Raw genomic sequence first — 27390 nt, forward strand, 5'->3', positions numbered from 1 at the left:
GATATAACAGTTTATTCAAATATTCATTCACATACACATCAATGCTAATAAGCACGCCTCAATATCACCACACAGCAGTTAAGGGCCAGGCCCTATCAGTATCTCATGCTCCCTATTAATCAAGCAAATATCGACATTTATATTCCATTCTAATAATTTAAGCATATAAACATGTATGCACAATTACCAAACCCTGAGTCGAGCTTGTCTTTAACAACGAATGTAGATGTCCAACCAGTTTTCAGGAACCCTTAAACCTAGGACGCTCTAATACCAAGTTGTAACGCCCTGGATAGCCAAGACCGTTACACTGTGTATTTATAAAAGTGCAAGACTTACTAATCAAGTCATTTAGTTAGAAACATGTTACTGAAACTATAATTGAACTAGGGTTAAAAGATTTTGGTCATAAAAGTTGCATTTCATATATTTAAATATTTTAGTACATGGGATCCCAAAAGAAATAATGTTTAAAAGACAGTTTACAAAAATTAAGGTTATAGGTCTACTAGCCACTCTAAGGGCAAAATAGACATTTACGCTTTCCCGTTCTGTACCACTCCTCGACCGTGGCGGCCGATCAATTGACTATGTACATTCAGCCTCAAAGCTCTCCCACTCAGGACTGGTCCACCTTACCCTTGCCTTTACCTGCACCACGTAGCACCCGTGAGCCAATGCCCAACAAGAAAACAGAATAACAAAGCATAATCATCAATTAAACAATCAGATAACTCGAACAGTATAATCATATACTTAACAACCCAAAATATCCATAATCAGGTATTCAGCATACCAAGTTCGTCAACTCACATTAATAACCAATTCCCATATAATAACTAATTCACATATAATAACCAGGGTCGGCGCCCTTAGGTCGCACCCCCTATTTATCCTACTGACTCCGGCCCGCTTAAACCGAGCTCAGTGAATATCAAGCTGTCCTCAGCTACCAGCGGCCGAGCCACGCCCTATGCACAAATATTGATTCCAGCACTCTTAGGTCGTTTATCACATGTCCCATGGCATAATACCATCTATGACATCATACAGATATAGGGAGCTCTTAGTCCCAATACAATCACATAACCGAGTGCAATTTTCTTACCTTTGGATTCTGGTAGCTTTGATCAATGATGACAACCCTCAAGCACGATCCCTTCCGAGCCCTAACGTACACCTAGTCACGGTCACAAGTTAGAACCATTACCAAACTTCAATCCCAAAACTTAACCTCGGGACCAATCCTGAGCCCTCGGGAAGCCCTAATTCCACCAACAAGGTGGTGGAATCAAACCCCGAGCCCTCGGGCAAAAACCCTAAGAAATAACCCAAAAGCCCCATTCTGAAAAACAGGGTAGCGCTACAGCGCCATAAAGAGGACGCTATAGCGCTACAAGCAAAGCCAAAAAGATCTAAAACAACAAGGCCTAGCGTTATAGCGCCCAATGACTAGCGCTATAGCGCTAGTCACAGCACAGCCAAACCTAGATTTTCTTCCTTCGATTTTCCCCGAGCTAAACCTCTCCAAAACTCATCCAAACCTCAACCATATCCCAAAACAAGCCTACCAACATCTATAACTCATCCCATAAGACCCAACCATATGAAAATCAACCACATGCACCCCAAGATAAAGAATTCACCATGATTGAGCTTAAAGCTCAATACTCAGCAGAACAATAGAAATTCAGGACTTTGAAGCTATAACTTCTTACCTTTGATGGATGATTTAGACCTAGGTTATCTTCCACACCTTCTTAGCTTTCACTCCTCAAAACCACAGGCTTAATTCCCTAGAATTCCCATCAAAACTCAGCTTAGAACAACCATTTCAACACCAAAAACCAGAACTGAAAAACACTTTGAAACTTACCTCAAATGGACTGAATTACTCTTGCTAACTCCTCAAGCCAAATCAAGGGGCCAAGTGTGAAGTCTTAGCCTAAAGTTCCTCAGAATTTCAGCCTCAAATTCCAGCAGAAAGGGTGAGAGAAACCTAAACTGTGAGAGAAAAAACAAGACTTTTGTTTTTCCTTCTTTCCTTTCCTTTTCCTTTTGTCTCTTTCCTTCCTTCAGACTTCTAAAGTTTTCTACACATTCCACTAAAGCAATAAAGCAAAATTAATACTTATCTATGATTTTTAAACAAAATGACCAATTTTCCCTCCCATAATTCCTAAGCCTTTAAATCAATCTAGGGGCATTTTGGTCATTTGCTCCCAATTCCTGCTAATTCCTCGAATGTCTCTAATATTTACCGCTTACTTTCTGACACCTAACTAATCACCAATTATATTCCTCAATATCAAATAGACTCCAATATATTTCCTAAATTCCCAGAAATACCCTCAGGCTCGCCCTGAGCCGGATATAAATTCTCACCGTGACTTTTCCGCTAGATCGCTCACTAGGATCACCTTGAGTCTCAAGCTGCAAATATATCCACATAATAATGTGGTCACAACAATTAACACAAATATTTACATTTATGCCCTCAACGGGCCAAAATTACGAATATGCCCTTTAAACCTAATCAGGGCCTACATGCATACTAGTACACATAGTCATGTATCACATATATCTAAATAATCATATAAACATGCTTTTAATCATTTAATTCACATATAATCCAGTTATGCCCTCTCGACACACTAATCAAGGCCCTTAAGCCTTATTAGTAAATTTGGGTCATTACATGAGAACTCCAAAGTTAAGCGTGCTTGACTTAGAGTAGTCTCAAGATGGGTGACCTCCTGGGAAGTTTTCCCAGGAATCGTGCGAGTGAGGACAAAGTATGCTGGAAAGACTCGTGTTGGTTTGCAGGGTCAGTCGTCATTCTAGGAAGCATCCATAGTGACGTGGGGCGTTACAGGGTTGGTAACACTCTTACTTTGAGAGGAAGTGTTATTCTTCTTAGTCATGGAGGAGGCTGTCTTGGACTGCACTTCTTCATCCTGTCTTTGGGAAAGTGGCTTTGAGAGCGTCCTTGGGGTTCGACTCCTCCCTTGGGACTCCCTGTTATTATTGTCACGCATCCTTACTGCTTTGGCCTGAGCCTCCCTCATTGCCTGAGCAGCAGCTTCAGCGTTAGGTCGGGGTAACTGGGCAACCGCCTTCAGGGTCACAGCAGCCTCCTAGTTCCTCCGGTTAGCTTCTTGCTCCCTCTGGATCATCCTCTAGACCTGCTCATCTATCTCCTGCCGTTGTCATTCCATAGTCGCCCTCTGGAGGGTAATTTCTCCAGCAAAGGCCTCCTGCCTCGCCAGAAATTGTGCCATCTCCTCCTGGTGAGAGTCTTGTGGATCCTCCGCATCAGGTTGATCTCTAACCTCCACCCGAGGTTCGTTAATGGGATTGACGGGATCCTGAGTGGTGGACTCCCTGGGAGCCGTCTTCTTCGTCTGATTGGGTTTTGGAGGTATCGTAAAACTGATAAAAGTGTGTTTTTTGATTTCTTACTCTCAATGAAAACACCAAAATGTTGACCTGTGAAATTGGCCAACGATCGTATGTACGGTATATGATACCTTTTGAATGGGATAAATATAAATATATGAAAAAGTACAAATATCTAAACAAAACACACATAAATTTATAGTGGTTCAGCTCTGTTTTGATGAACAATAATAACCTAATCCACTTAGTCTTTAGTATTGAATCACTCGATTGACAATTACAAAGATGAACTGAAGAGTTCACTTGTCACAAATTTGCCAAGAGTTTCTCCTCGAAAAAATATCCATCCCAAAAAACCCATCCCTTTAAATGAAGCCCTGGGTCCTTTATTTATAGTACTTAGGGGATGTTACATGATCAGTAAGACTAGGGATCGTGGTTTGGTACACGGTCATTAGGAGTGGAGATACGTGTCCACCTCCCCATGATTATGAGATCGTGGGTCTTCTTGTTTTTTCTCTGGATCGTGGTTGACGATGCACAATTGAAACCTTTGGGAAAATGCTAAGTCTTGGTTGGTCTATGAGACTTAGGTGCTAGGTTCGATGACCCTTTAGAGCTTGGGTGCTAGGCTTATTGATCTTTTGGGTGCTAGGCCTGTTGATCTTCTGGGTGCTAGGCCTGTTGATTTTAGCTTGAACGAGCGTGAACTTTATCCAGTGAAGTATATTTGGGAGTTTAGGCCGACCACCCTATGAACAATAAAGTGGGCCGACCCACCCCATGCAGTTCTTAAGCATGCCAGACCGACCACCCCTAGGGGTTGGGGTTAGGTCTACCACCCCTAGGGGGCACGGGCCAGGCCGACCACCCCTAGGAGGTTTAGGCCTGGTCAACTTCCCTATAGGTCCTGGACCTATCCATTTTTGTTAATCGATCTTTTTTCAATACTTTGTCGTTTTTCCATGACTTGTGATACCATGTACGGCTTTTTCATTCGCCACGTCATCTCTTGAATTTTGAGGGATAACACTACCAAACAAAATTATAAAGAATTCCTATTTTACAAAAGAGTATAAAAGATAATTTATCTCTTCTCTATTTTTCTTAATCAGTCTATCCCTTAACCTAATCTAAGCAAACCATGGAATGTGCATTGTGCCTTCTACACACTAATGTATTCCATTATAGAACATATGACATGAAACTATGTAATGAATCATCTTATAAAGAAAATATAAGAACTAAAACTATAAGAAAGAATTATATCAAACTAGTTAATGATTCAATGAATCAATTTGAGTAGGTGAGTAGGGATGCAAATATGGACCTGAAAACCTGAAGGACCCGCCCAACCCGCACCCGAAAAACCCAAAAAAATGATGGAACCCAAATGCTCGGGTTGGGTCAGTCTCAACACAAGTGATGCGTCGGGTCAGGTTCGGGTGTAGTAATTTACATATGTCGGGTTTGGATTACGACCGAGTCTTATTATTATTTTCTTCAATTTTTTAGTTTTACTTTTATTACAGTTTTTAAAATACCAAAAAAAATAAAAAACTAAACCCTAAAAAACTAAAAGTCCCGAGCCCCCACCCTCTTCCTTTCCTTCTTCTTCTCCCTCTCTCCCTCACGACGCCATCACCCAGTCGATACCATTTTGGGCAAGTTCGGTATTAACTTCTCCCACCAGAAACATGAACTCGACCAACCCGTCGGATGTGCACCCAATATATAGAATTAATCAAAAAGCCATATAGTATTCTCAATAATTAAGGATTTTTTTTTGAGATACATTAATCAAGGATTTGATTGGTTAAATAGCCAAATACCAAATCTAAATTTTATTGGTGATCCCGCGCGTGTATAGTTTTTCTTTTTTCTTCTTTATTGTTTCGATGGGAGATCCCGTCGGAGCAAGCCACGTTGGCCATTGACTCTCTTACAACGACAACACATGCACGTTTCCCAAAATCTCTCGCACACTCCTCACTCACCGATCATCATCCCCACCAACCTTCCCTACTCTCGCCGCACCATATTCCCCCCTTCTCCCTCTCTCTCTCACTGCTCACCTATCAAAAATAACACCCTCCCTTCCTCTCTCTCTGTCTCTCTTCCTCCTCTGATCACCGAGCACCTCGCGGATCGGATCTACATCGTCCGTACAGCTCAGTACCCCGAGCCCCGATCGCTACGCCTCGGAAGAAGACTAGTCTATGACCCACTTCACCTTTTACTCTTTTGCTTTGAACAATTTATTTGTTATTTTTGTCTAGGGCTTTTGATTTCCCGCGCGATTCTCTTGGGTTGTAGGGGAACGATCATGAAGTTATGTGCAGACCTCGCTGTGGGTTTGATTCGTTGGAATTGTGTAGTTTGATTCAATTTAGCTTTCTCGGGGAATTTTGCAATTGGAAATGGCGGTTTCTCCCGTCAAGTTCCTTTTCGGCTTCTTGCTGTTTTGTATTCTATTGTGGTTGCTCTTCATGTAAGTATTTTTCTTTTCTCTTCCCTGCATTCTTTATACATGCACATTATATGAAATGATAATAATGTATAAGCATTGATATACAACTGTGGATATTATCTAGAGTGATAATTTGCTGTTTTTATAAATTATATTCCCCTGTTTTGACTTGATTGAATTCAGCCCAATTCGTTAGTTTTTTTAGGGTGGGGGACTTCAACTGATGCAACATAAATGGTTACGGAATAGTGTGTTAGTAATAATGACAGTATCGATTGATGAACTTTGAGTGCAAGTGTTCAATTTTCATATTTATTATTAGTTTTTTTAATGGGGGTAGACTCTAATTTTGGGGATAGTTGTGGGTTTCTTTTAATATTGACTTCTAAGATTTTGTTCAGGGTTCTAAAAAATCTGATATCTTTCTATTACGGGACTCTGAATTTTGTTTACTTCTTAGACGGCATGTGTCCTTATATTGTACAAATTCTTTTAGTTTTAATAAAGTATATAGTTAAAAATACTTTTTCATTATCCAAAAATTTCCAACGATACATGTACATGTTCTGCCCTGGACTTCGTGATTCATAATCTTGCCTAGGTTTGATAAGCTTTCTTATCAATCTGTCACACAATCTTCTGATGTCAATTGTGCAAGCAATACGTGTTCATAGGTAACACCTCTCCTTGCAAAACGGAGGTACCAAATTCGAATTCTAGCCAAAAGTAATTTCGTTTAATACCATTCTAAGAGAAGTAGAATGGCAAATGTTTGAAAGGAGGATATGTGAAAGTAACAGGATGTTTACTGTCCTGAAACATTCTTATAATTTCGCTATTTGTTTATTACTATAAACCAATGTTTGTTTCTATATTTTATTCTGTTAATTAAGGGTCCTAAGTAATTTATTCATTTCATCATTTTTCTAGTTTTTACGTCCTAAGGACTTAAGTGTTTAATTACCAAGTTCTCACTGAATATGCTTTCATAGATTTGCTTCGAGGCTTCTCGCTTGGTTTTTAAGTCGCAAAGTGGGAGCATCTGTCAAATTTCGTGTTGGTGGATGGAAATGTCTGAGGGATGTTGTTGTCACATTCAAAAAGGTTTTTATGATACTTTAGCCTTTGAATTTTTATAGTAAGAAGTAGGGCTTATTTCTTGTGTTTTTCTTTTGTCTGTTAGACTAGATTTCATTTGTCCAACTAATTGTTTCAGGTGAGATTTATGTTATTCTTCTAATGTACAGGGTCCAGTTGAATCTTTATCTATTGGGGAAATTAAAATAAGCTTACGTCAGTCATTGGCCAAACTTGGGTTTGGTTTTGTTTCCAGAGATCCAAAGCTGCAATTGTTAATATGCGAATTGGAAATAGTAATCCGACCTTCAACTAAAAGCACATCCGCAGCTAAAACTAGAAAGCCACGTGCTTCAGGCAGGGGAAAATGGATGGTTGTTGCCAATGTTGCAAGGTTTTTATCTGTTTCTGTGACAGATTTGGTTTTGAAGGTATAAGCACTAAGTGATATTTGCCCATGTTTTGGGAGGGCAGTTAAATTCACGGCATTAAGTGTTATTTTTTGCTGCTAATGTGTTTTGATATCTCAATTGCTTGTTTTTTCACAGTTGATTTTGTTTTCATTGGGAAAGTTTACAAGGATTTTGGTGTAGTGTTTTAATCCATGGAATCCCTTGTAAACAGCTGTGTGAACTTTAAATCTTTCTTCTAGTTCCACCCTTCTCTCCCTCCCTCCCTCCCTCTCTTCAACTACAAATCCAACCATAGATAAGCACAGATTTTGCTATCTGCTAAGAAGAGTACAAGCAAAACTTTTTTGCGTGTACTCTTCAGCAGAAACACTCTACCTTCTCAGATCTCAGTGTGTGTCTCTCATTTCTGATGGTTGTTTGTTTATACTTTTCTTATTTTATCTTGGTGATTTATATTATTTTGAAATGTTGCAGACACCAAAAGCTACTCTTGAAGTGAAGGAACTGAAAGTTGACATATCTAAAGATTCTCAACCTAAGCAAAATCTGTTTGTTAAGCTACATATATTGCCCATTATTGTTCACTTGGGTGACCAACGAGTTAGTAGTGATCAATCCTCCAATTTCAGCTCTGGAGGATGCCTTCCCATTGGCCTTTTGTCCTCTACCATTATGGAGAGATCACCTGCTCCTTTTATCTGTGAAGGGTTTTCTCTCTGTTGTGAATTTGGTCATGATAGGTACTGTCTAAATACCCTCATTTAGCTTTTTTATATGCAAATATATTTGATGTTACTAAGGTTCTTGTTTGTTATGCAGCTTTGTGGAGTTTTTGCGGGTCTTATTATTGTTTCATCTCTGTTATGTACTTATGTGTTGTATTTTTTTTTAAAAAATAAAAAATCAGTTCAGACCTATACTCTTCTTTAAAAAAAGCAGCTAATTATTATTATTTATTTATTTTCATTTGGACGTAGGGAAGTTGGTGTAGTCATCAAGAATATGGACATGACAAGTGGGGAGGTCACTGTGAACCTAAATGAGGAGATGGTGTCTAAAAGCAAGAGCTCATCACAATCTTCTTATCAGTCTGATGTAGCAATAGAGACAACTGTTCGTTCTTTGGACAATAGAAACGCAAACAAAAAACCACGCCCTGCTGCTGCACTTTCAAAGTACACCTCTATAATTCCAGAGAAGGTTTGTGTAGATTCTTACTCTGTGATAGCTACTTATCTTCTCTCTCTTTTTTTTTTTTGGATTTAAAAAATATTTTCTTTAAAAAGAGTTGCTAGAGGGGACCTAGGGGGTACAAGCCAGGTACTGAAGACTATATAAGCTGAAGTATCTGAACATCAAGCATTGTACCTGGGGTTTAGAAACATCTTCAGTGCGGAAGTACCTTTACTCCAGTGGCACTGAGTTATGACTGTGATTGTGTTGATAGTTCTAAGTTCTAATAGATAATGAAAGTTATTAACTTTTTGATTGAAACTTACGACTTTGGAATGTGGATGGATTTTATGAACTTATTAAACCAGTTAAGCTTAAGTTTGACATGTTCTTAAGTGAATTTGGGTTAGGAATAGGCCTCTCAACATGAAATTCAAATTAAACAAGTTATTCTTTTATTTAAGGTGGATGATTTGGTACTCATTTATTGTTACAATAATTTTATAACAAACAGACTTGTTACAAAAAAGGCTGAATTACAAAGAAAAGAGAATAAGATATTCTTATACATGAAAAGAGAACTTAAGAGGGGCAGCTCAAATTGTCAAGCCTGTGATTTGCATCCACAAGGTCTAAGGTTTGAGTCCCTGACACTTACATTGCAATTGATATAGTTTTCTGGTCACCAAATAATGCAGGGTTGGGCAGTGAGCCTAGCTTCAAATTAACTAAAATAAATTTTGAAAATAATTAGTGTTGCACCCCGAAAACTTGAAAAGAATAAAAACAAAAAAAGAGTATATGAAAAAGGATTAGGCAAAACTGAAATACAAGATGTGGAGGGGTGTTTAGAGTCATTATGAAATAGGGTCAAAGACTGGGTTGCTCTTTGGATATAAAAGATTTAAAGGTATATTGTTTTCTGATTTAGTTAAGAGTTGGATTAATTGTTTACATCTTTAAGATGATCCCCTGATTTTTATCTTTCTTATTGAAAACAATATTAGTCCCTGTTTCATATGCATAAAAAAGAAGAAGATGGTTTTGATTAATTAAGAAAGTGTTTTTTTTTCACTCTTGTCATACATTTATTGAGTTTTAGTATTTATTGTATTAGTTCAAATTTATGTAAAGAATAAATATCTCATTTCTATAGTAGCTATGGCATGTATGAATTTAAGCAATTGTTCCCATCTTTGACAATTGAACTTTCTGAAGAGGGAACTTTTTTCTTAGATGCAAAAAGTGGTTCCGTGACTTTTTTTGAATTGGTGATGTGGGTGTTCCATTTGGCATTGGATATTATTGTTTTATTATTTGTCTATGTTTATGAATTCAATTGTTTTGGGCTTCATGTACAGTTTTTAATAGATGTTTTGTTTCTCGTAAGGTGCAAATAATTCTTATCAATTTTATTATTTTATCTAATTATGGAAGAAAATTGGGTTTTCTGTTATTGCCTATAACAAGCACATTTCCTGGTTTTTGTCACTTGCAGTGACTTTTCTTTTTTTCTTTTAAATGTTAAATAAGATTTCACAGTTGTGATTAAAGGGACTTAAACAATGTCAGAAATAATTTTGAACTGACTTATAAATCATTGCTTCCCAGAAAAAATAAAACAAAAATTTCTGACTAACAAAGTTTTCATGCTTTTGACAGTTGTGCTTCAATTTACCAAAATTGGATGTGAAATTTGTGCACCGAGAACACAATATTGCTGTTGAGAGTAATATAATGGGAATCCAGTTGAAGAGCATCAAATCACAAGCCAGTGAAGATGTGGGGGAGAGTACACACATTGACATTCAGTTGGATTTTAGTGAGATTCACGTAAGGGTGCTGTTGTTATCGAAACACAATTAGTGTTGTTATGCAATTATGATGACAGCTTGACCTCTTCTTGACATTTTTTTTCCTATTGCATTTTAGCTACTTAGAGAAGCTGGCACTTCTGTTCTGGAGATACTAAAAGTGGATGTTGTCTCATCTGTCTACGTTCCCATACAGGTAACTATGGTGCTATAAAATTGTGGTATTATTGTGTCTGAAGTCTGTGCCATGCCTATGTATCTGTATGGGTGAGATTAATTTCAGTGGTATTAGAAATCTTTGAGCTGGTGATGTGGATAATATTATTATCATAGTTTAATTACTCACTGGATTAATGTATGCCAGTAAATGTTTTTGTTCTCATGAAGCAGTACCTCTTTCTTGATTAATCCATATACCATCAAATTTTTGTGCTCTTGAACCAGTAATTGACTACTTTTTATGTTATTGTTGAATGGTTGTGACATCTAAGAAAGACTATGATGTCCGTGCTGGAAAGAAGTTTAATGTTTTAAGTGTGCAAGAGGTAAAACTGTGTAAGAGATCTCATGATCAGATAGATGACACTAAATCAGTACCATACTCTGATAAAATGCTCATTTCAAATAGTACTCTTGCTAATGATGTCTATATAAACATAATATAGGAAATATATATTCTTTATTTCTGAACACAGTACATGGTGCAAAGAAAGCTAGTCTGCCATACAAATCATTCCTAAATAAGGAGTGAAATATATATTCTTTATTTCTGAACACAGTACATGGTCAAGGGATGCACAATAAAGCTTGCTAATTTATTAAATTTTGTTAAAGACGAAATCTTCTATTTTAAACAATTAAATCCTAAATATCATAACATTAAATTCAGAATTTCCACACTATGTTTTGTGGTTTTTCTTGGCCACTTGAGGCTAGCTCAAGTGGTTGGGTCTGTGAGTGTGTGCGTGAGTGGTGGGGTTTCAAATCCCTTAACTGTATAAAAACATGTTTGTGGTTTTTTTTGTACATGGATATGTAATTTTAGATTAATGATTTGGTTGTGATTTTCGAGTATTGACTGACTGATATAAATGCGAATTTACAGCCATCATTACCTATTAGAGCTGAAGTTGATGTAAAGCTGGGAGGTACTCAATGCAACATTATAATAAGTAGATTACAGCCATGGTTACGCCTCCACTTGTCTAAAAAGAAGAGAATGGTGCTTCGGGAGGAGGTTTCTTCTATTAAAAGCCCACCAGTTAGTGATACCAAAGCTATTATGTGGACTTGTACTCTTTCAGCTCCTGAGATGACTATTGTCCTTTACAGTATCAGTGGCGTGCCATTATATCATGTAAGTGATGTGTTTAATAGTGTGCCTAGTTATTTTTGTTATATGTGTTGTATATTATTATTGTTATTTCCAACCTTTGGGTTTGTAAGCGTCTTTCCTCTGACACTAAATAGCAGGAGATTTTGTTTGTATGTTTGGGTAGTCAGTGCTCTTCCCCTGTTATATTGGTTTTATTTCTAGTTTTTTTAACATCATTGGCCATTATTATCTTATGCCCTTTAATACTTGTTTTAATTCACAGTTGATTTTGATTTTTCTACTATAGGGTTGCTCTCAATCATCACACATTTTTTCAAATAACATTTCTGATACTGGAACCACTGTACACATGGAACTTGGAGAATTAAATTTGCACCTAGCAGATGAATACCAGGAATGCTTGAAAGAAAACCTTTTTGGTGTTGAATCAAATTTTGGTTCCTTAGTGCACATAGCAAAGGTTAGTTTGGATTGGGGCAAGAAGGATATGGAATCATCTGAAGAAGATGGTCCCAGGCGTAAATTGGTTTTGTCTGTTGATGTAACTGGCATGGGTGTTTATTTGACTTTCAAACGTGTTGAGTCAATTATATCAACAGCTATGTTTTTTCAAGCTCTTTTGAAAACTCTATCTACCTCTGGAAAAAGAACATCACAGGGGCGTGGAGGGCGTTCGTCCAAATCCTTGGGGAAGGGAACTCGACTTTTGAAGTTTAATCTTGAAAGATGTTCTGTAAATTTCAGTGGTGATTCAGTTCTGGAAAATACTGTTATTGCAGACCCTAAGCGTGTAAATTATGGATCACAAGGTGGTCGGGTTATAATAAGTGTCTCAGCTGATGGCACACCTCGATGTGCAGACATAATGTCTACACTTTCTGATGCGTGCAAGAAGTTAAAGTATTCCATTTCTCTTGACATATTTCATTTCAGTTTGTGTGTAAACAAGGAGAAACAGTCAACACAGATGGAACTTGAACGAGCCAGATCGATCTATCAGGAATACTTGGATGAACAAAAACCGGAAACAAAAATGACATTGTTTGACATGCAAAATGCTAAATTTGTACGTCGTTCCGGTGGTCTTAAAGAGATTTCTGTCTGTTCTCTTTTCAGTGCAACTGATATTACAGTTCGGTGGGAGCCTGATGTACATCTAATGCTCCTTGAACTGAGTTTGAAAATGAAGTTACTTGTACACAATCAGAAGCTTCGGCAACATAGTAATGAGTTTATGGGAGATGCTTGTAGCATGAGAGATGCTGAAGAGAAGAAAGATGCCACTGCTGAATCAGGAACTTCTGATAAGCACAAGAAAAAGGAATCTATTTTTGCTGTTGATGTGGAGATGCTGATCATATCGGCTGAGGTTGGAGATGGGGTTGATGCACTGGTTCAGGTTCAGTCAATTTTTTCTGAAAATGCTCGTATTGGAGTACTTCTTGAAGGACTTATACTTTGTTTTAATGGTTCCAGAGTATTCAAAAGTAGCCGTATGCAAATATCACGTATTCCTAGTGTCTCAATGGGTTCATCTGACGTGAAAGGACCTGTAAATAACACATGGGATTGGGTAATTCAAGGCCTGGATGTTCACATTTGCATGCCATACAGGTTGCAATTGCGTGCTATTGATGATTCTGTCGAGGATATGTTGCGTTGTCTTAAACTAGTAACTGCTGCTAAAACTAGTCTTATTTTTCCGGTGAAGAAAGATAACTCAAAAGCTAAGAAGCCCAGCTCAATAAATCTAGGCTGTCTCAAGTTTTGCATACGCAAGCTAACTGCTGATATTGAGGAGGAGCCACTGCAGGGTTGGCTTGATGAACATTATCAGCTGATAAAGAATGAGGCCTCTGAGTTAGCTGTTAGACTGAAATTTCTTGACGATTATATAAGCAAGCTGAACCAAAGCTCTAAAACTGCTGAAACAGGTGAGGAAAGAAAGGTTTGCTTCAATGGAACTGAGGTCCATTTGCAAGACCATTCAGCTGTTAGTAAAATGCAGGAAGAAATTTATGAACAGTCATTCCGATCATATTACAAGGCATGTCAAAATCTATTACCATCAGAAGGTTCAGGAGCCTGCCGTAGAGGGTTTCAGTCCGGTTTTAGACCAAGCACTGCTAGAACATCTCTTCTCTCCATTACAGCTACTGATTTAGATTTAAACTTGACAAGGATTGATGGTGGGGATGATGGCATGATAGAGGTTTTAAAGAAGCTTGATCCTGTCTGTAGTGAGCATAATATACCATTTTCTCGATTATATGGAAGGAATATTAACTTGCATACAAGCTCTCTTGTTGTACAGCTGCGGAATTATACTCTTCCCCTATTTTCTGCAACTTCTGGGAAATGTGAAGGTCGTGTTGTGCTTGCGCAGCAGGTAGGTTTCCTTCTGTCTTGTGCCAAATTGTCATTATTCCTCTTTTTTAATGTGCGATTGTCTGGTTGGTATACTTCTATAAGGAAAGAGGTAAGTAATGCATATTGAATAGGGTAAAAGGAGTGCTGAATCCAGGTTTTTACATGAATATGCCTGTTGTGTGTGTGCTACTAAAATAGCAAACTTGGTGTTTGTTGAGAAGTAATCTTGTTTGGATTATCGAAAGTCTTGCACAAAACCAAAATTTAGCATGCGTCAAAAGCATAGAAGATGCACACTCACACACATATATTCTAGTTTTGTCATTTTTTTTTTGCTACTTTTACATGGGTAGAATAGAAATATTAGACTAATATTACTGAAAGAGAGTTGAAGAACTCTTTATGAAGTTTGCTTCTTGCTTTTGACAACCACCATAGTGCAATATTTTTCTTCAGTATTATTGTTTGCATATTTTCTTTGTTCTGGTCAACACCTCTATTTTTTAATCTTATGGCATTTTTTATAAAATTTCTTTTATAAAGAAATGGCTAGCTTTTTAGTTGTAGTTGGATTTATATGATACTGCTATTTGTGTTTCACATGTTCTATCTTCTCTTAGGGCGGCTAAGCTCGTAGGGGTATACAGGCATGCCACGTATTCAGAGGACATGGCAATTAGGGTCTTTATTGTGCCAGTCCCTTGCCCTTCTTTTGAATTGGATAACTGTTCAATATGATTTATATTGATGTTAGTATTGCTGTTTACTTTTATGCACATTCAATGGTTTGGTACATCATTTATCATGATCAATTTCGATTCGGGTGCACTGAGATTAATTCTGGTCTCATTTCTTTGTATTTTTCACAATATTAATACAAAGAAGTTTCTTTTTTAAAATAAGTATCAATGGATAATCTATTAAAGGGCTTGAAGTTAACCATCGAGGATTTGTTTTACTACAATGTTACGTTTTTTTTTATTCAATTCACAATCATGCACAAATAAAGTGTTCCACATTATCGTTATTTCCTTGTTTCTTTTCACCCTCAAAAAAAGTGGAACTCTTTATTTGTGCATTTCTTGTGTGAATTGAATCAATGATAACCTTCTTTTATTCGGATTCTTTGTTTCATATAATTGGATATAGTTTACTACTAGAATTTTATGTCGAGAGGTGTAAAACTAACTTTACCTATTTTGTTTATTTGCTATGGAAACATTTTTAACTTTGTGTTGTACTTCTTTGAATTAGGCAACTTGTTTTCAGCCTCAAATTTACCAAGATGTCTTCATTGGGAGATGGAGAAAGGTGCGCATGCTTCGATCTGCTAGTGGTACAACTCCACCGATGAAAACATATTCAGATTTGCCTCTTCATTTTCAGAAAGCAGAAGTGTCCTTTGGAGTGGGATATGAGCCATCTTTTGCTGATATTAGCTATGCTTTTACTGTGGCTCTTCGTAGGGCTAATTTAAGTGTGAGAGATTCTTCTGTGAACTCCATATCACAAACACAACCGCTAAAAAAGGAACGAAGTTTACCTTGGTGGGATGATGTAAGAAATTACATACATGGAATTATCACCTTAAATTTTTCTGAAACCAGATGGAATGTTCTTGGAACTGTTGATCCTTATGAGAAGCTTGACAAACTTCAAATTATCTCTGGTTTTATGGAGATTCAGCAGTCAGATGGTCGTGTGTATGTTTCTGCCAAGGATTTTAAGATTTTAGTGAGCAGTTTAGAGAGTTTGGCAAGCAGTCATGGTGTAAAACTTCGTAGAGCTGTGTCTATTGCATTTATTGAAGCACCAGTTTTTACTCTTGAAGTTACAATGGATTGGGAATGTGAATCTGGCACTCCTTTAAATCATTATTTATACGCACTTCCACTTGAAGGGGAACCTCGCATAAAAGTCTATGATCCCTTCCGATCTACTTCGCTGTCTCTGCGCTGGAACTTTTCTCTTAGACCTTCTCCTTTATGTGAAAAACAATCTTCCACCTTGAGAGATACTGCTGAGGTAGATGGAACTGTTTATGGCCCTCCTCTTAAACACGAGGATAACTCAGTTGTTTTTCCAACAGTGAATTTTGGAGCTCATGACCTAGCATGGATGCTAAAGTTCTGGAACATGAATTATATTCCTCCTCACAAACTGCGTTCCTTCTCTCGTTGGCCTCGTTTTGGCACTCCAAGAGCTTCAAGGTCAGGCAATTTGTCCTTGGACAAGGTCATGACAGAATTCATGCTCCGTATAGATGCTACTCCTACCTGTATAAAGCATATGCCACTAGATGATGATGATCCAGCCAAAGGACTGACATTCAATATGACTAAACTGAAATATGAACTCTGTTATAGTCGAGGGAAGCAAAGGTACACTTTTGACTGCAAGCGTGACCCTCTTGATCTTGTTTACCAGGGTCTTGACCTTCATATGCCTAACGCATTTCTAAATAAAAAACAAAGTACCAGTATTGCAAAAGTGGTTCAAATGATAAGGAAAAACTCACAATCTGCATCAAGTGAGAAAGTTCCTGGTGAAAAAGGTAACAACACGAACAGCTGCTCAGAGAAGCATCATGATGATGGATTTTTGTTATCATCTGATTATTTCACAATCAGAAGGCAAGCTCCTAAGGCTGACCCTGCTAGGTTGTTAGCCTGGCAAGAAGCTGGAAGAAGAAATCTCGAGATGACATATGTGAGGTCTGAGTTTGAAAATGGTAGTGAGAGTGATGAGCATACAAGATCTGATCCAAGTGATGATGATGGGTACAATGTGGTAATAGCTGACAATTGCCAGCGTATTTTTGTTTATGGTCTCAAGCTTTTGTGGACAATAGAGAATAGAGATGCTGTCTGGTCATGGGTTGGTGGTATATCTAAAGCATTTGAACCTCCAAAACCTTCTCCATCTCGACAGTATGCACAGAGAAAATTGCTCGAGGAGAACCAAGTACGTGACGGATCTGATATGCAGCAAGATGGGATCTTAAAGCCCCATACTACCAGCCAAGGTGCAAGTGTTCTTACCCAACATACAGAGACATCTGGATCAGTTTCATCTCCATCACATTCAGTCAAAGTAGAAAACTCATTGCCTGCACTTAAAATGGAGAACTTGTCATCTGTTTCTATTGGTATTTCTTGATCTTCAATTTTTATTTTGACGACTTCAATTAGGGACTTTGGGTTTCTTTAAATCTAGAGATTTTATCAATCATTTGTTGACTCTAGGTTTGGCGACATGGATTATTCAGATATAGACATTTTTATTGGTAATAATCAAATTGTAGTAGCATGACCGTTATATTCTGCTAAGAGACATTTTTGTTTGACATTCTTTTAGTTAAAGATGGAAAGCTTAATGATTCTGAAGAAGATGGAACTCGCCATTTCATGGTGAATGTTATTGAGCCACAGTTTAACCTTCACTCAGAAGATGCTAATGTAAGTTTTACTTTTTGGAGGTTGGAATCAAAACCCTCATTAATTCTTGACATTTCTTACCAAGGTGGAGTACATTTATATATGTGTTAATCAATACATAAATTGCGATTAAGGAATTCCTTTTTTATTTTCTTCCTTTCTTGTGTCTTTTTTTTCATCTTAATGTGCATATAGTTGATCATAATATAAACTTAGGTCTCATTTGGTAATTTTTTTTCAGTTTTATTTTTATACAAAGATAAAAGCATTTTTTTAATATTTGAAAATAAAAATGTGTTTGGTAACTATATTATATGTTTTTAAAAGGTTAGGATAATATCTACAAATGTATTAAATAATATAAGAAATGAAAAAAGAGAGAAAAAGTATACAAATAAAGAGACATGAGAAAGAGAATAGAGATAGATGATAGAGAAAATGGAGAAAGGGGAAGTAGACTAGAGAAAGGAGAGTGAGGAGAAAGAAAGTGAACATAGAATAATGAGAGAAAAAAATGATGAGAGAGGTGTGAAAAAATGATTATAAGTGAGGATATAATATGATGAGAGAGAATATGATTGATGAGATATAAAGTGAAGTAAGAGATTGATAAGAGGGAGTGAGGTAAGGGAAAGTTAAATGAGTGAGTAGTGTGAGAAATATAGGATAGAAAATGAGTTGAGAAGAAGAGGAGAGAGAAATGGAAGTGGGACAGTATGGAGAGAGAAAGTGAGGTGGGAAAAGCTGAGGGTGTGAGATGAGAAAAGATGAGAGAGAGTGAAGTAAGATAGGGAAGAGAGAAAGTGAAGTAGAGAGAGCGATGAAAGGGAAAGTGAAGTGAAAAAGTATTAAGAGAGTAATAACAAAACATGATTAGACTATATTTAAAAAAAATGTTTAAATAAATTTTGAAAGTAATTTTATTTTATTTTTCAAAATTTTGATTATTTTTTTGGAAAAAAATAGGCTCATCATTGCAAGTACTGACATCTTTAGGTTTTCTCTACATGCAAAACAGGGTAGATTTTTGCTTGCTGCTGTCAGTGGTCGTGTTTTAGCCCGTTCATTTCATTCAGTGCTTCACGTTGGCTTTGAGATGATTGAGCAAGCACTTGGTAGTGGAAATCTCCATATTCCAGAGTGTGAACCTGAAATGACATGGAAGCGCATGGAATTCTCAGTGATGTTGGAGCATGTTCAGGCTCATGTGGCCCCTACTGATGTTGATCCTGGGGCTGGGTTGCAGTGGCTTCCCAAAATTCTTAGAAGCTCTCCTAAAGTAAAGCGTACTGGTGCTCTTCTTGAGAGAGTATTTATGCCTTGTGATATGTATTTTAGGTACACAAGGCACAAAGGTGGGACTCCAGAACTAAAGGTAAACTAACGAGACCTTTTCATTTGGGTATTGTTGAATCCTGTAGATTAATGTATATTTGTTAAAAATATTTGGTTTATGTTTTTATTCTTTGAATGTTGTCCCTAGTTGTATTGTCCCTTGAACACATTTTTTTTTTCTTACTCATATTTACATTTTATGTTTCATTTGTTGTGCAGGTGAAGCCCTTGAAAGAGCTCACTTTTAATTCTCGTAATATTACGGCCACAATGACTTCACGCCAATTTCAGGTTATGCTGGATGTCTTGACAAATCTTCTTTTTGCCCGTCTTCCTAAGTAAGAAGTTAAATTGCTTTTGGTCTCATTGTTTATATAATGCTTTAGTAGATGCACATTAATCCTCCATGCTTCATTTTTGTATGTACGGTGTCTTCTTGCATTTTATTTTTTGGTGTGTGTGTATGCTACATCTTGACAATATCTTATTTTAGTAAGGGTTGGGGTGTTTTGTACCTTACCCTTAACATTAGAGATAAGACGTTACCAATCAGGCTAAGAAATGGTTGTTATAACGTAAGGTTGGTTGTTTATATTAGTCAAGTTAGCCTTTCAGTCTATATAACATTCCTTTATGAGGTATGGAAACTTCAGCTTTTTTGTTGGCTTTGCTTCAAACAATATAATCATTAATATTACATTGTTATACAGGAATGCTGTGTTAAAGATTTGATTTACAATTTTCTTGCAAGTTGAACTTGTTTGTTCTCCAATTAGCTTTTAGGGAAATAAGTGGTAGTTATTAAATGTCATTTAGATAGAAAATATGTAGAAAAATACTCTTGATTGTTATTTTCATTTCTAAAGGAATAGCCTTTAAATAGGCTGAGTACAAAAGGTATATTCTAGGTATAAACCAATTTACATTAATTACACCTTAGCTGTAAAACACTAACTAATAATTCAGATTATTTCTACACCCTCCCTCAAGCTGGTGCATACAAGTCCTACATGCCGAGCTTGCACACTTGCTCATCAAAGCTTTCTTTTGATAATCTTTTGTTAGCAAATCAGCGGCTTGTTTGCTTGGCACATAAACGACACAAAGTTTTTTTTTCTTCAATTTTGTTTTATGAAATGATGGTCGACCTCCACATGTTTGGTTCTATTATGATGAACCAGATTGTATGCTATATTAATAGATGATTTATTTTTTTGAAAAAGAGACAAGGTCAATCAATGATTGACCCCCAAATTTCATTAGAAACCCTCACTTAAGGCGGAGGAAAACCATAGGATCATTACAGAGAAAAACCAATACCTAGAACAAAGTACAAGTTATAAATCAGATCAGATTCTAATCATGGGCAATATCAAAGGATAAAATACAACCTCAGTCTCTATGGAGATCTTGAAATGAAAGATTTTTAAAGTATTTTGTCCTATAGACCCATGTTGCAACCCAAAATTTAACTTTATCCCACACCTCTACACTCTTCTTTTCTATATTGTAAAAAATTCTGCCATTCCTTTCTAGCCATATTGCCCAAAGGATAGCCAATACTGTAGCTGTCCATAATCTAGCAGACCTCTTCCCCCCCAGCTATCTTGCAAAACAAGAGCTCAGCACATTTCTTTGGCATGCACCAGCTTAATCCAAATTCTCTCAGTAATCTATTCCATAGACCTTGGCTAAAAGGACACTCAAGAAATAGGTGTGAAAGAGATTCATCAGCATTCTTGCAGCAGACACACCAGCCCGGAGACAACACCTGGAAAGGCCTTCTCTTTTGCATTACCTCGTGAACGTTTACCTTTTGCAAAGCTAACAGCCAACCAAACACTTTGATTCTAGATGGAGCGCAACCTTTCCACAGCAACTTAGCCCAATTTCCTTGTGAAGTATACTGGTATGAGACTAAACTTTGAAAGGCACTTTTACAAGAGAAAATACCATTAGTCCCAGGAGACCAAATTCTAGAGTCATCCACCACATCAAGAATTGGTTTCTGTTCAAGAAGCTGAAGCAGGCCTACTAAATGGGGGGCCTCCCACTCTCTCAAGTGTCTTTTGAACTGAAAGTCCCATCCAGAGTTAGATCTTGAGAAGCCTTCTCCCCCACCCGCCATTTCTTTTACACTCTTTTGTCTCCCATTAGAAATCTGCATAAGATCAGGAAATAGTCTCATAAAGGCTTCATCACCCACCCAAACATCCTCCCAAAATCTGATTCTATTCCCCTTACCAACCTTGAACCGGACCCTAGTCAGGAATATATCATACATTGCTGCAATACTCTTCCATGGTCCTCTAAACGACAGAGAATCCCCTCTTTTCGTATCCCAGAAGTTATCAGCTCTCCCATATCTACATTTGATCACCTTATACCAAAGGGTCTTGTCTTCCAACGGGAATCGCCACAGCCACTTCATCAAAAAAGCCTTATTTCTTGCTTCCAACTGCCCAATACCTAGCCCTCCTAGAAAAAGAGGTTTACACACCTTTTCCCAAGCCACCAGATGCTCACCCCCATCCAGATCACCCCCTTCCCAAAGGAAATCCCTCATCATCTTTTCAAGGGCGATGATAACAGTTTTGGGTGCTCTAAACAATGAAAGGAAGTAAGTTGGTAGGGATGATAACACAGATTGAATAATAGTTAGTCTACCCCCTCGAGACAAGTACGCGCCCCTCCACCCATCTAATCTTTTCGCAAATTTTGCTACAACCGGTTCCCAGAACGCTTGTTTATTAGGATTCCCCCCCAAAGGCAGCCTTAAGTACTTCAAGGGCCACTGACCCACTTCACACCCTACCGACCTCGCCAAAGAATCAACCACCTCCTCCACCATGTTCAGACCCAAAATTTGACTTTTACTCATGTTGATTTTCATCCCGGATGCAGAGCAAAAAGTCTTTAGAATATCAAGTAACTTTTGGACTGTACCTTCGTCTTTAATGAAGAATATCGTATCATCTGCAAATTGTAAATGACTTACCGATACCTTTTCCCTCCCCACAAGAAAACCATTATACAAAGAGGAGTCAATAGCTTTGTCTACCATCCTACCAAGTACATCCACTAGCAAAATGAATAGAAGAGGTGATAACGGGTCCCCTTGCCTTAGCCCCCTTTCCCCATAGATCTTTCCTCTCGGTCTTCCATTTATAAATATAGAGTAGGATGCTGAGGATACACAACCTTTTATCCACTTCCTCCAATTATGGCCAAATCCTTTCTTTGCTAGTACCATGTCTAAAAATTCCCAATCAACATAGTCATAAGCTTTCTCAAAGTCTATTTTGAAAACTATACCACTTAGTCCTTTGCTTCTATATTCCTCTACCGCCTTGTTTGCCACCAAGACCGAGTCTAAAATCTGTCTATTTTCCACAAAAGCAGACTGAGTTTCAGAAATAGTGTCATCCAATACCCCTCGAAGCCTGATAGCCAATACTTTAGAAATTATCTTGTACAAGCTTGTAGTTAGGCTTATCGGCCTATAATCCTTTATCTTACAGCTATTCAGTTTTTGGGAATAAGGCAAATGTATGTCTCGTTCAAATTCCTTTGGATAATACCATCTTCTGAAAACCTTTTAAACACCCTCATCACATCCCCTTTTAAAATATCCCAATTCCTCTGGTATACTGCCATTGAGAAGCCATCTGGACCTGGAGCTTTGTCCCCATCACATTCAAACACTGCCTTTTTCACTTCCTCTTCTTCAAACGGTCTTTCCAGATGTGAAACTAGGAAGTCCGGGACTGCCTTCCACTCAATACCCTCGATTCCGATCACTTCTCGGTGTCCTGATCTATACAAATTTTTATAAAAAGAAGTGATTTCATCTACTATCTCGTTCTCTTTTTCCAATATTACCCCATCCTCCCTTTCAATTTTGGATATGAAATTTTTGGCCTTTCTGGCATTTAGCAAACGATGGAAAAACTTGGAGTTTGCATCCCCTTCTTTTGCCCACTTGTATTTAGCTTTCAGCCAATTTCCTCTCTTCTTCAAAAAGCAATTGTTGCCATTCTTTCTTAAGTGATCTCCTTTCTTCCATATGTTGTAAGCTCCAGCAGTCACTTCCTTCCAAACTATCCAACTCAGAGATTCTCCTTTCTATTGTTTGTTTTAGAATCTTTTTGCTTCCAAATTCCTTAATGCTCCACTCCTTCACCTTCTCTTTGATTATTTTTAGTCTTTCCCTAAAGTTGTATTCTGTCCCAAACTTTTCTCCATCATCCTTCCACCAAGTTGCAAATTCCTTCTTAAAAGAACTGTGTTCCAGCCACATATTGTCAAACCGGAAGGGACTTGGCCCCCACTTGGGTGGGTTGGAGTCCAAAACAACCGGATTATGATCTGAAACAATTCTAACATGTACCTCTTGCCTAACAAAAGGGAATATCTCATTCCATCTGCTAGAAAACAGGAATCTGTCCAATCTACAACAAATTGGGTGCTGTCTAAAATTTGACTATGTAAATTGACCATTATTCAGCTTGGGATCAACGAGTCTCAGCTGTCTTATTAGATCATCAAACAACTTCATACTTTTGGTTACTGTCTTACTGTTTAACTTCTCTTCTAGCCTTCTAACTACATTAAAATCACCCCCTAAACACCATTTATCACCACATATAGCACTTAAGCCTGCCATCTCATCCCAAAAAGCAGCTCTCTCGTCGTATCTACTAGGTCCATAGACTCCTGAAAACCACCAAGGCTCCTTTCCCTCAGCTTCAATAAGTACCGATATAGAAAACTCTCCTACTAAAGAGTCCAACACTTTAATTTTTCTCGAATCCCAAACAATTAGAGTACCTCCTGATCTCCCCATGGCTGGTAGTAGAGACCATGCTTTAAATCTAGACCTCCAAATGCTTCCAACAAATTTTCAGTTCACCAACTCCCTTTTGACTTCTTGTAACACAATAAAATCCGGATTAATCTTGCAAATCGTAGCCTTAATATTCTTTCGTTTCTCAGCTGCCCCACTTCCCCTCACATTCCATGTCAAGATCTTCATTTATCTGTAGTCCCCTTCCCCCCTTTCTTCTTAGAGTTGTTATCATAATTTATGTTACATGCCAATTTTCTCAGTTCCCTATTCCTCCTTGAATTCTGAAATATCACCTTCATCCCCAACTCATTCAAAGATTCAGCTACCTTACTCCAATCATTCTCGGGACTCTGACTTGGCTCCATTCTCCCTTTCTCCGTACTTTCTTTCCTTGATTCCCCCCTCATAAAACCGTTAGAGGATCTGTGCTCCAAGGATATATTATCCCCCATCTCTTCCATTTCTCCATTACTCCATAGCTTTCTCAAATCTGGTAAAATCTCTTCTACTCTCTTTGTAGGAATTACAGAGTAATCATCTTCCTCCTCTGAACTACCCCCCTCCGAGCTGTCATCATTCATACCATCCTCTTGAAAATCTTCAATCCTTTCCATTTCTTCTATATTGCATTCCATATTATTTTTCATTATGTACGGGTTCATCCTACCCCCCTTAGGACTACTTTTCTTTTTCCTTCTATAAACAATCAGCTGTCCTTCTACCTTTTCCTCCTCGTTTTCTAGTATTGTTCCATCTTTTAACAGGACTGAATTCTTTTTTTTCTTTGCTGTGTTGACAAACTCAAACCAATAACTTATTGCTGCCTTTGAAAAAGCTAACCTAACCTTCGGGCTCATTTTCCTGAAACTGTTAATAAAAAAACCCCTCACTAAATCCATCTGCTCCCTTTCTTTTTGAGCCATTCTTAATTGGGGAATATTGGACCACTCTACATTTGACACCTCAGCAACATGGAGCTGCCTTTCCTTGCTGCCACGTTGGCACCCCCTTATCTCCCACCTTGGTTCTTTATTTATTTTAAATGAGTTCATTCCCCTAATGGCCCGATCCTCTATTCTCCAACTCTCCTTTCTAGATTCCAGAAAATGAATAAGGGCCCACCAAGCCCAGAGTCCATTTGGTCCCAATCTTTCTGGTTTATATTTAAATTTATATAAAACCTAGGCTCCGGTTCCTTTAAACAGAGTGAGCAATAAATGCGATTGAAAACCCTGTGGAGACTAATCGTCTTCTCCCCCCTGAGTTTCTCTGAAGTCGTGCAAAGCTGCAGCTCTTTGTTTGAAACCTCCTTGATTCCCCCACTCGATTCTGCAGGGAATAGACGCCGCCCCTTTATGCTTGATGATTGCATCTCAAAATCCTGGGTCTCTCCTAGCTCGACCTCGACATCTACGCCTACACCTACGATTTCTGCATTCCGAAGCCCTTCGGTCTTCTCCTCACCAGACTCCTTGCCGCCGACAATAGCCGCTCCACCTGCAAGCGGTACTGGAGCCTATTTTCGGTCGACCTTTTCCCCACCATAGTCGCCAATCAACCCAGCTCCTAATATATCACCCTCTTCCTGCCGTATTGTGTTGAGAAATCCATGAAATCTATAACCCCAATCATTAAGTCTGAATAATTTTAAAGAAAATTCAGAACCCTCATACTGGAGTCGAATGTTTTTAGGTATAAAACCCTCTTTATCCCCTTCCATCTTGAGTCTCAAGTGATTTAAGTACGTTTTTTCTGCTGTATCCTTCTCCACGTCTAGCAATCCTCCACACATGTCACCAATTTTCCTCATGATCTTAATATTCCATAAATTCAGAGATAGTCCTTCAACACCAATCCAAGACCTCCTGCATTCTATTTTAATATCTCTGTTTTGTTCTTCAAATGACCATCTCCTAAAAGAGACCTCCGTGCCCCCCGTACCCAGTATTATAGTCTTGTGCAATTTCATCAAACTCTCCATCTCTTCTTTGTTCTTGCACCAGATTATGATTCGATCATCATACATTTGGCTAGCCTCCCAAATCATCATACATTCCATAAATAGATGATTTATTGTCGTTGTATAGTTTCAAAAGATTTGCTCTTTGAAGTTGTAGTTCTTCAAGAACTCGTTTGATCCAGATCAATTCATATACTCCTTGAGCAAGAGCTAGCTCAGCTTCAGCAATGCTTCTTGCGACAGCATGTTGTTTCTTGCTTCTCCAAGTAACAAGGTTTCCCCATACCTTGGTACAATATCCAGATGTTGATCTTCTGTCCTCAATTGAACCCGCCCAATCTGCATCAGTGAAAGCTTCTATGCCTCTTTCTCCATTTTTTCTGAACAACAGACCTTTTTCAGGTGTCTTCTTTAGATACCGTAATATCCTGTAATCTGCCTCCAAGTGTTCTTCTAAAGGGTTGTGCATATACTTACGGACCAAGCTAACTGCAAAGGCAATGTCAGGTCTGGTGTGAGACAAATAGATCAATTTTCCCACTAGTCGTTGATACATCCCTTTGTCTATAGGTTTTCTCCTTTTCTTTCTTCTTGTACTTCCCCTTGGGTTCCAATGGTGTTGCTGCTGGTTTACATCTGAGCATACCAGTCTCTGAGTAGATCAATAACATACTTACGTTGAGAGACTGAAATCCCCTGCTTGGTTCTGACAAACTCCATATCCAAAAAGTATCTCATCTGACCAAGATCTTTTACCTCAAATTCTTGGGCTAGTAGTCTTTTAAGCTCCTCCATTCCATTAAGTTCATTTCTAGTTAGAATCATATCATCAACATAGATAATAAGAATTACTATCTTACTATCTTGTGATTGTTTGAAGAATACAATATGATCCGACTGACCTTGTTTGTACCCATGCTTCTTGATCACTTGATTGAACCTCTCAAACCATGCTCGTGGTGACTGCTTTAAGCCATAGAAAGATTTCTTTAAGTGACATGCTGTTTCTTTTCCATATTTTCCTTCGAGGCCAGGAGGAATCTTCATATAGACCTCTTCCTCTAAATTTTCTCTTAGAAAGGCTTGCTTAATATCAAGTTGTTGCAATGACCAATCAAGATTAGCAGCTATTGATAGGAGAATTCCTATTGTGTTTAGTTTTGCCACTAGTGCAAATGTCTCTGTGTAGTCCACCCCGTAAGTTTGAGTGAACCCCTTTGCAACCAGTCTCGCCTTGTATCTTTCCATAGTACCATCATCTTTGTATTTCACTGTGAATACCCACTTGCATCCTACCATATGCTTGTCTTTTGGCTTAGCAACTATTTTCCAGGTAGCATTTTTTTCCAAAGCCCCTATTTCCTCTTCAACCGCGTTCTTCCACTCAGGAATGGACAAAGCTTCATCAATATTCTTTGGAATAATTATTTCCTCAATTTTGGCAGCAAAGGTGTTGGATTTTGGTGTGAGTTTGCTGTAGCACACATACTTAGGTATAGGATGTAAAGTACAATTCCTCGCTCTTTTTTTGCAATGGACAGATCTAATTCTATCACACTCGAACTAGGATTAGAATCAAATGAAATTGGACTCAAAGAATCACTTACATTGGGATTTGTCACTGGTTCAGACTCACGGGAGACGGGCATCTTTAAGAGTAAGGAGAGGAGATAAACGGAACCTTTACCAACCACAATTGATAGAGAGCCATCAACAATTTTTATTTTACTACTTCCTGAACAAGGACTATAAGTAAT

The 27390-nt window shown here is 38.0% G+C and overlaps 1 protein-coding gene across 2 annotated transcripts in view; it reads left to right on the forward strand.

The window, feature by feature from the left end:
- Positions 1-5120: 5120 nt before the first annotated feature.
- Positions 5121-27390, forward strand: part of LOC133805137 (protein SABRE) — a 35209-nt gene continuing 12939 nt past the window's right edge. The window contains exons 1-13 of one of the 2 annotated variants that reach the window (XR_009878858.1): positions 5121-5890; positions 6862-6973; positions 7117-7377; positions 7834-8099; positions 8337-8559; positions 10195-10365; positions 10465-10542; positions 11452-11703; positions 11969-14071; positions 15307-17200; positions 17410-17510; positions 18508-18864; positions 19044-19162. Coding sequence is in view for 1 of the 2 variants with exons in the window: in XM_062243236.1 (XP_062099220.1) it covers positions 5820-5890; positions 6862-6973; positions 7117-7377; positions 7834-8099; positions 8337-8559; positions 10195-10365; positions 10465-10542; positions 11452-11703; positions 11969-14071; positions 15307-17200; positions 17410-17510; positions 18508-18864; positions 19044-19162 (6008 nt within the window). In the remaining variant the exon portion in view is untranslated. The remainder of the gene's footprint in view (positions 5891-6861; positions 6974-7116; positions 7378-7833; positions 8100-8336; positions 8560-10194; positions 10366-10464; positions 10543-11451; positions 11704-11968; positions 14072-15306; positions 17201-17409; positions 17511-18507; positions 18865-19043; positions 19163-27390) is intronic. The other variant, XM_062243236.1, reaches the window with a different exon arrangement.

The sequence above is a fragment of the Humulus lupulus genome, chromosome X (genome assembly GCF_963169125.1).
Source record: "Humulus lupulus chromosome X, drHumLupu1.1, whole genome shotgun sequence".
NCBI classification, from domain to species: Eukaryota; Viridiplantae; Streptophyta; class Magnoliopsida; order Rosales; family Cannabaceae; genus Humulus; species Humulus lupulus.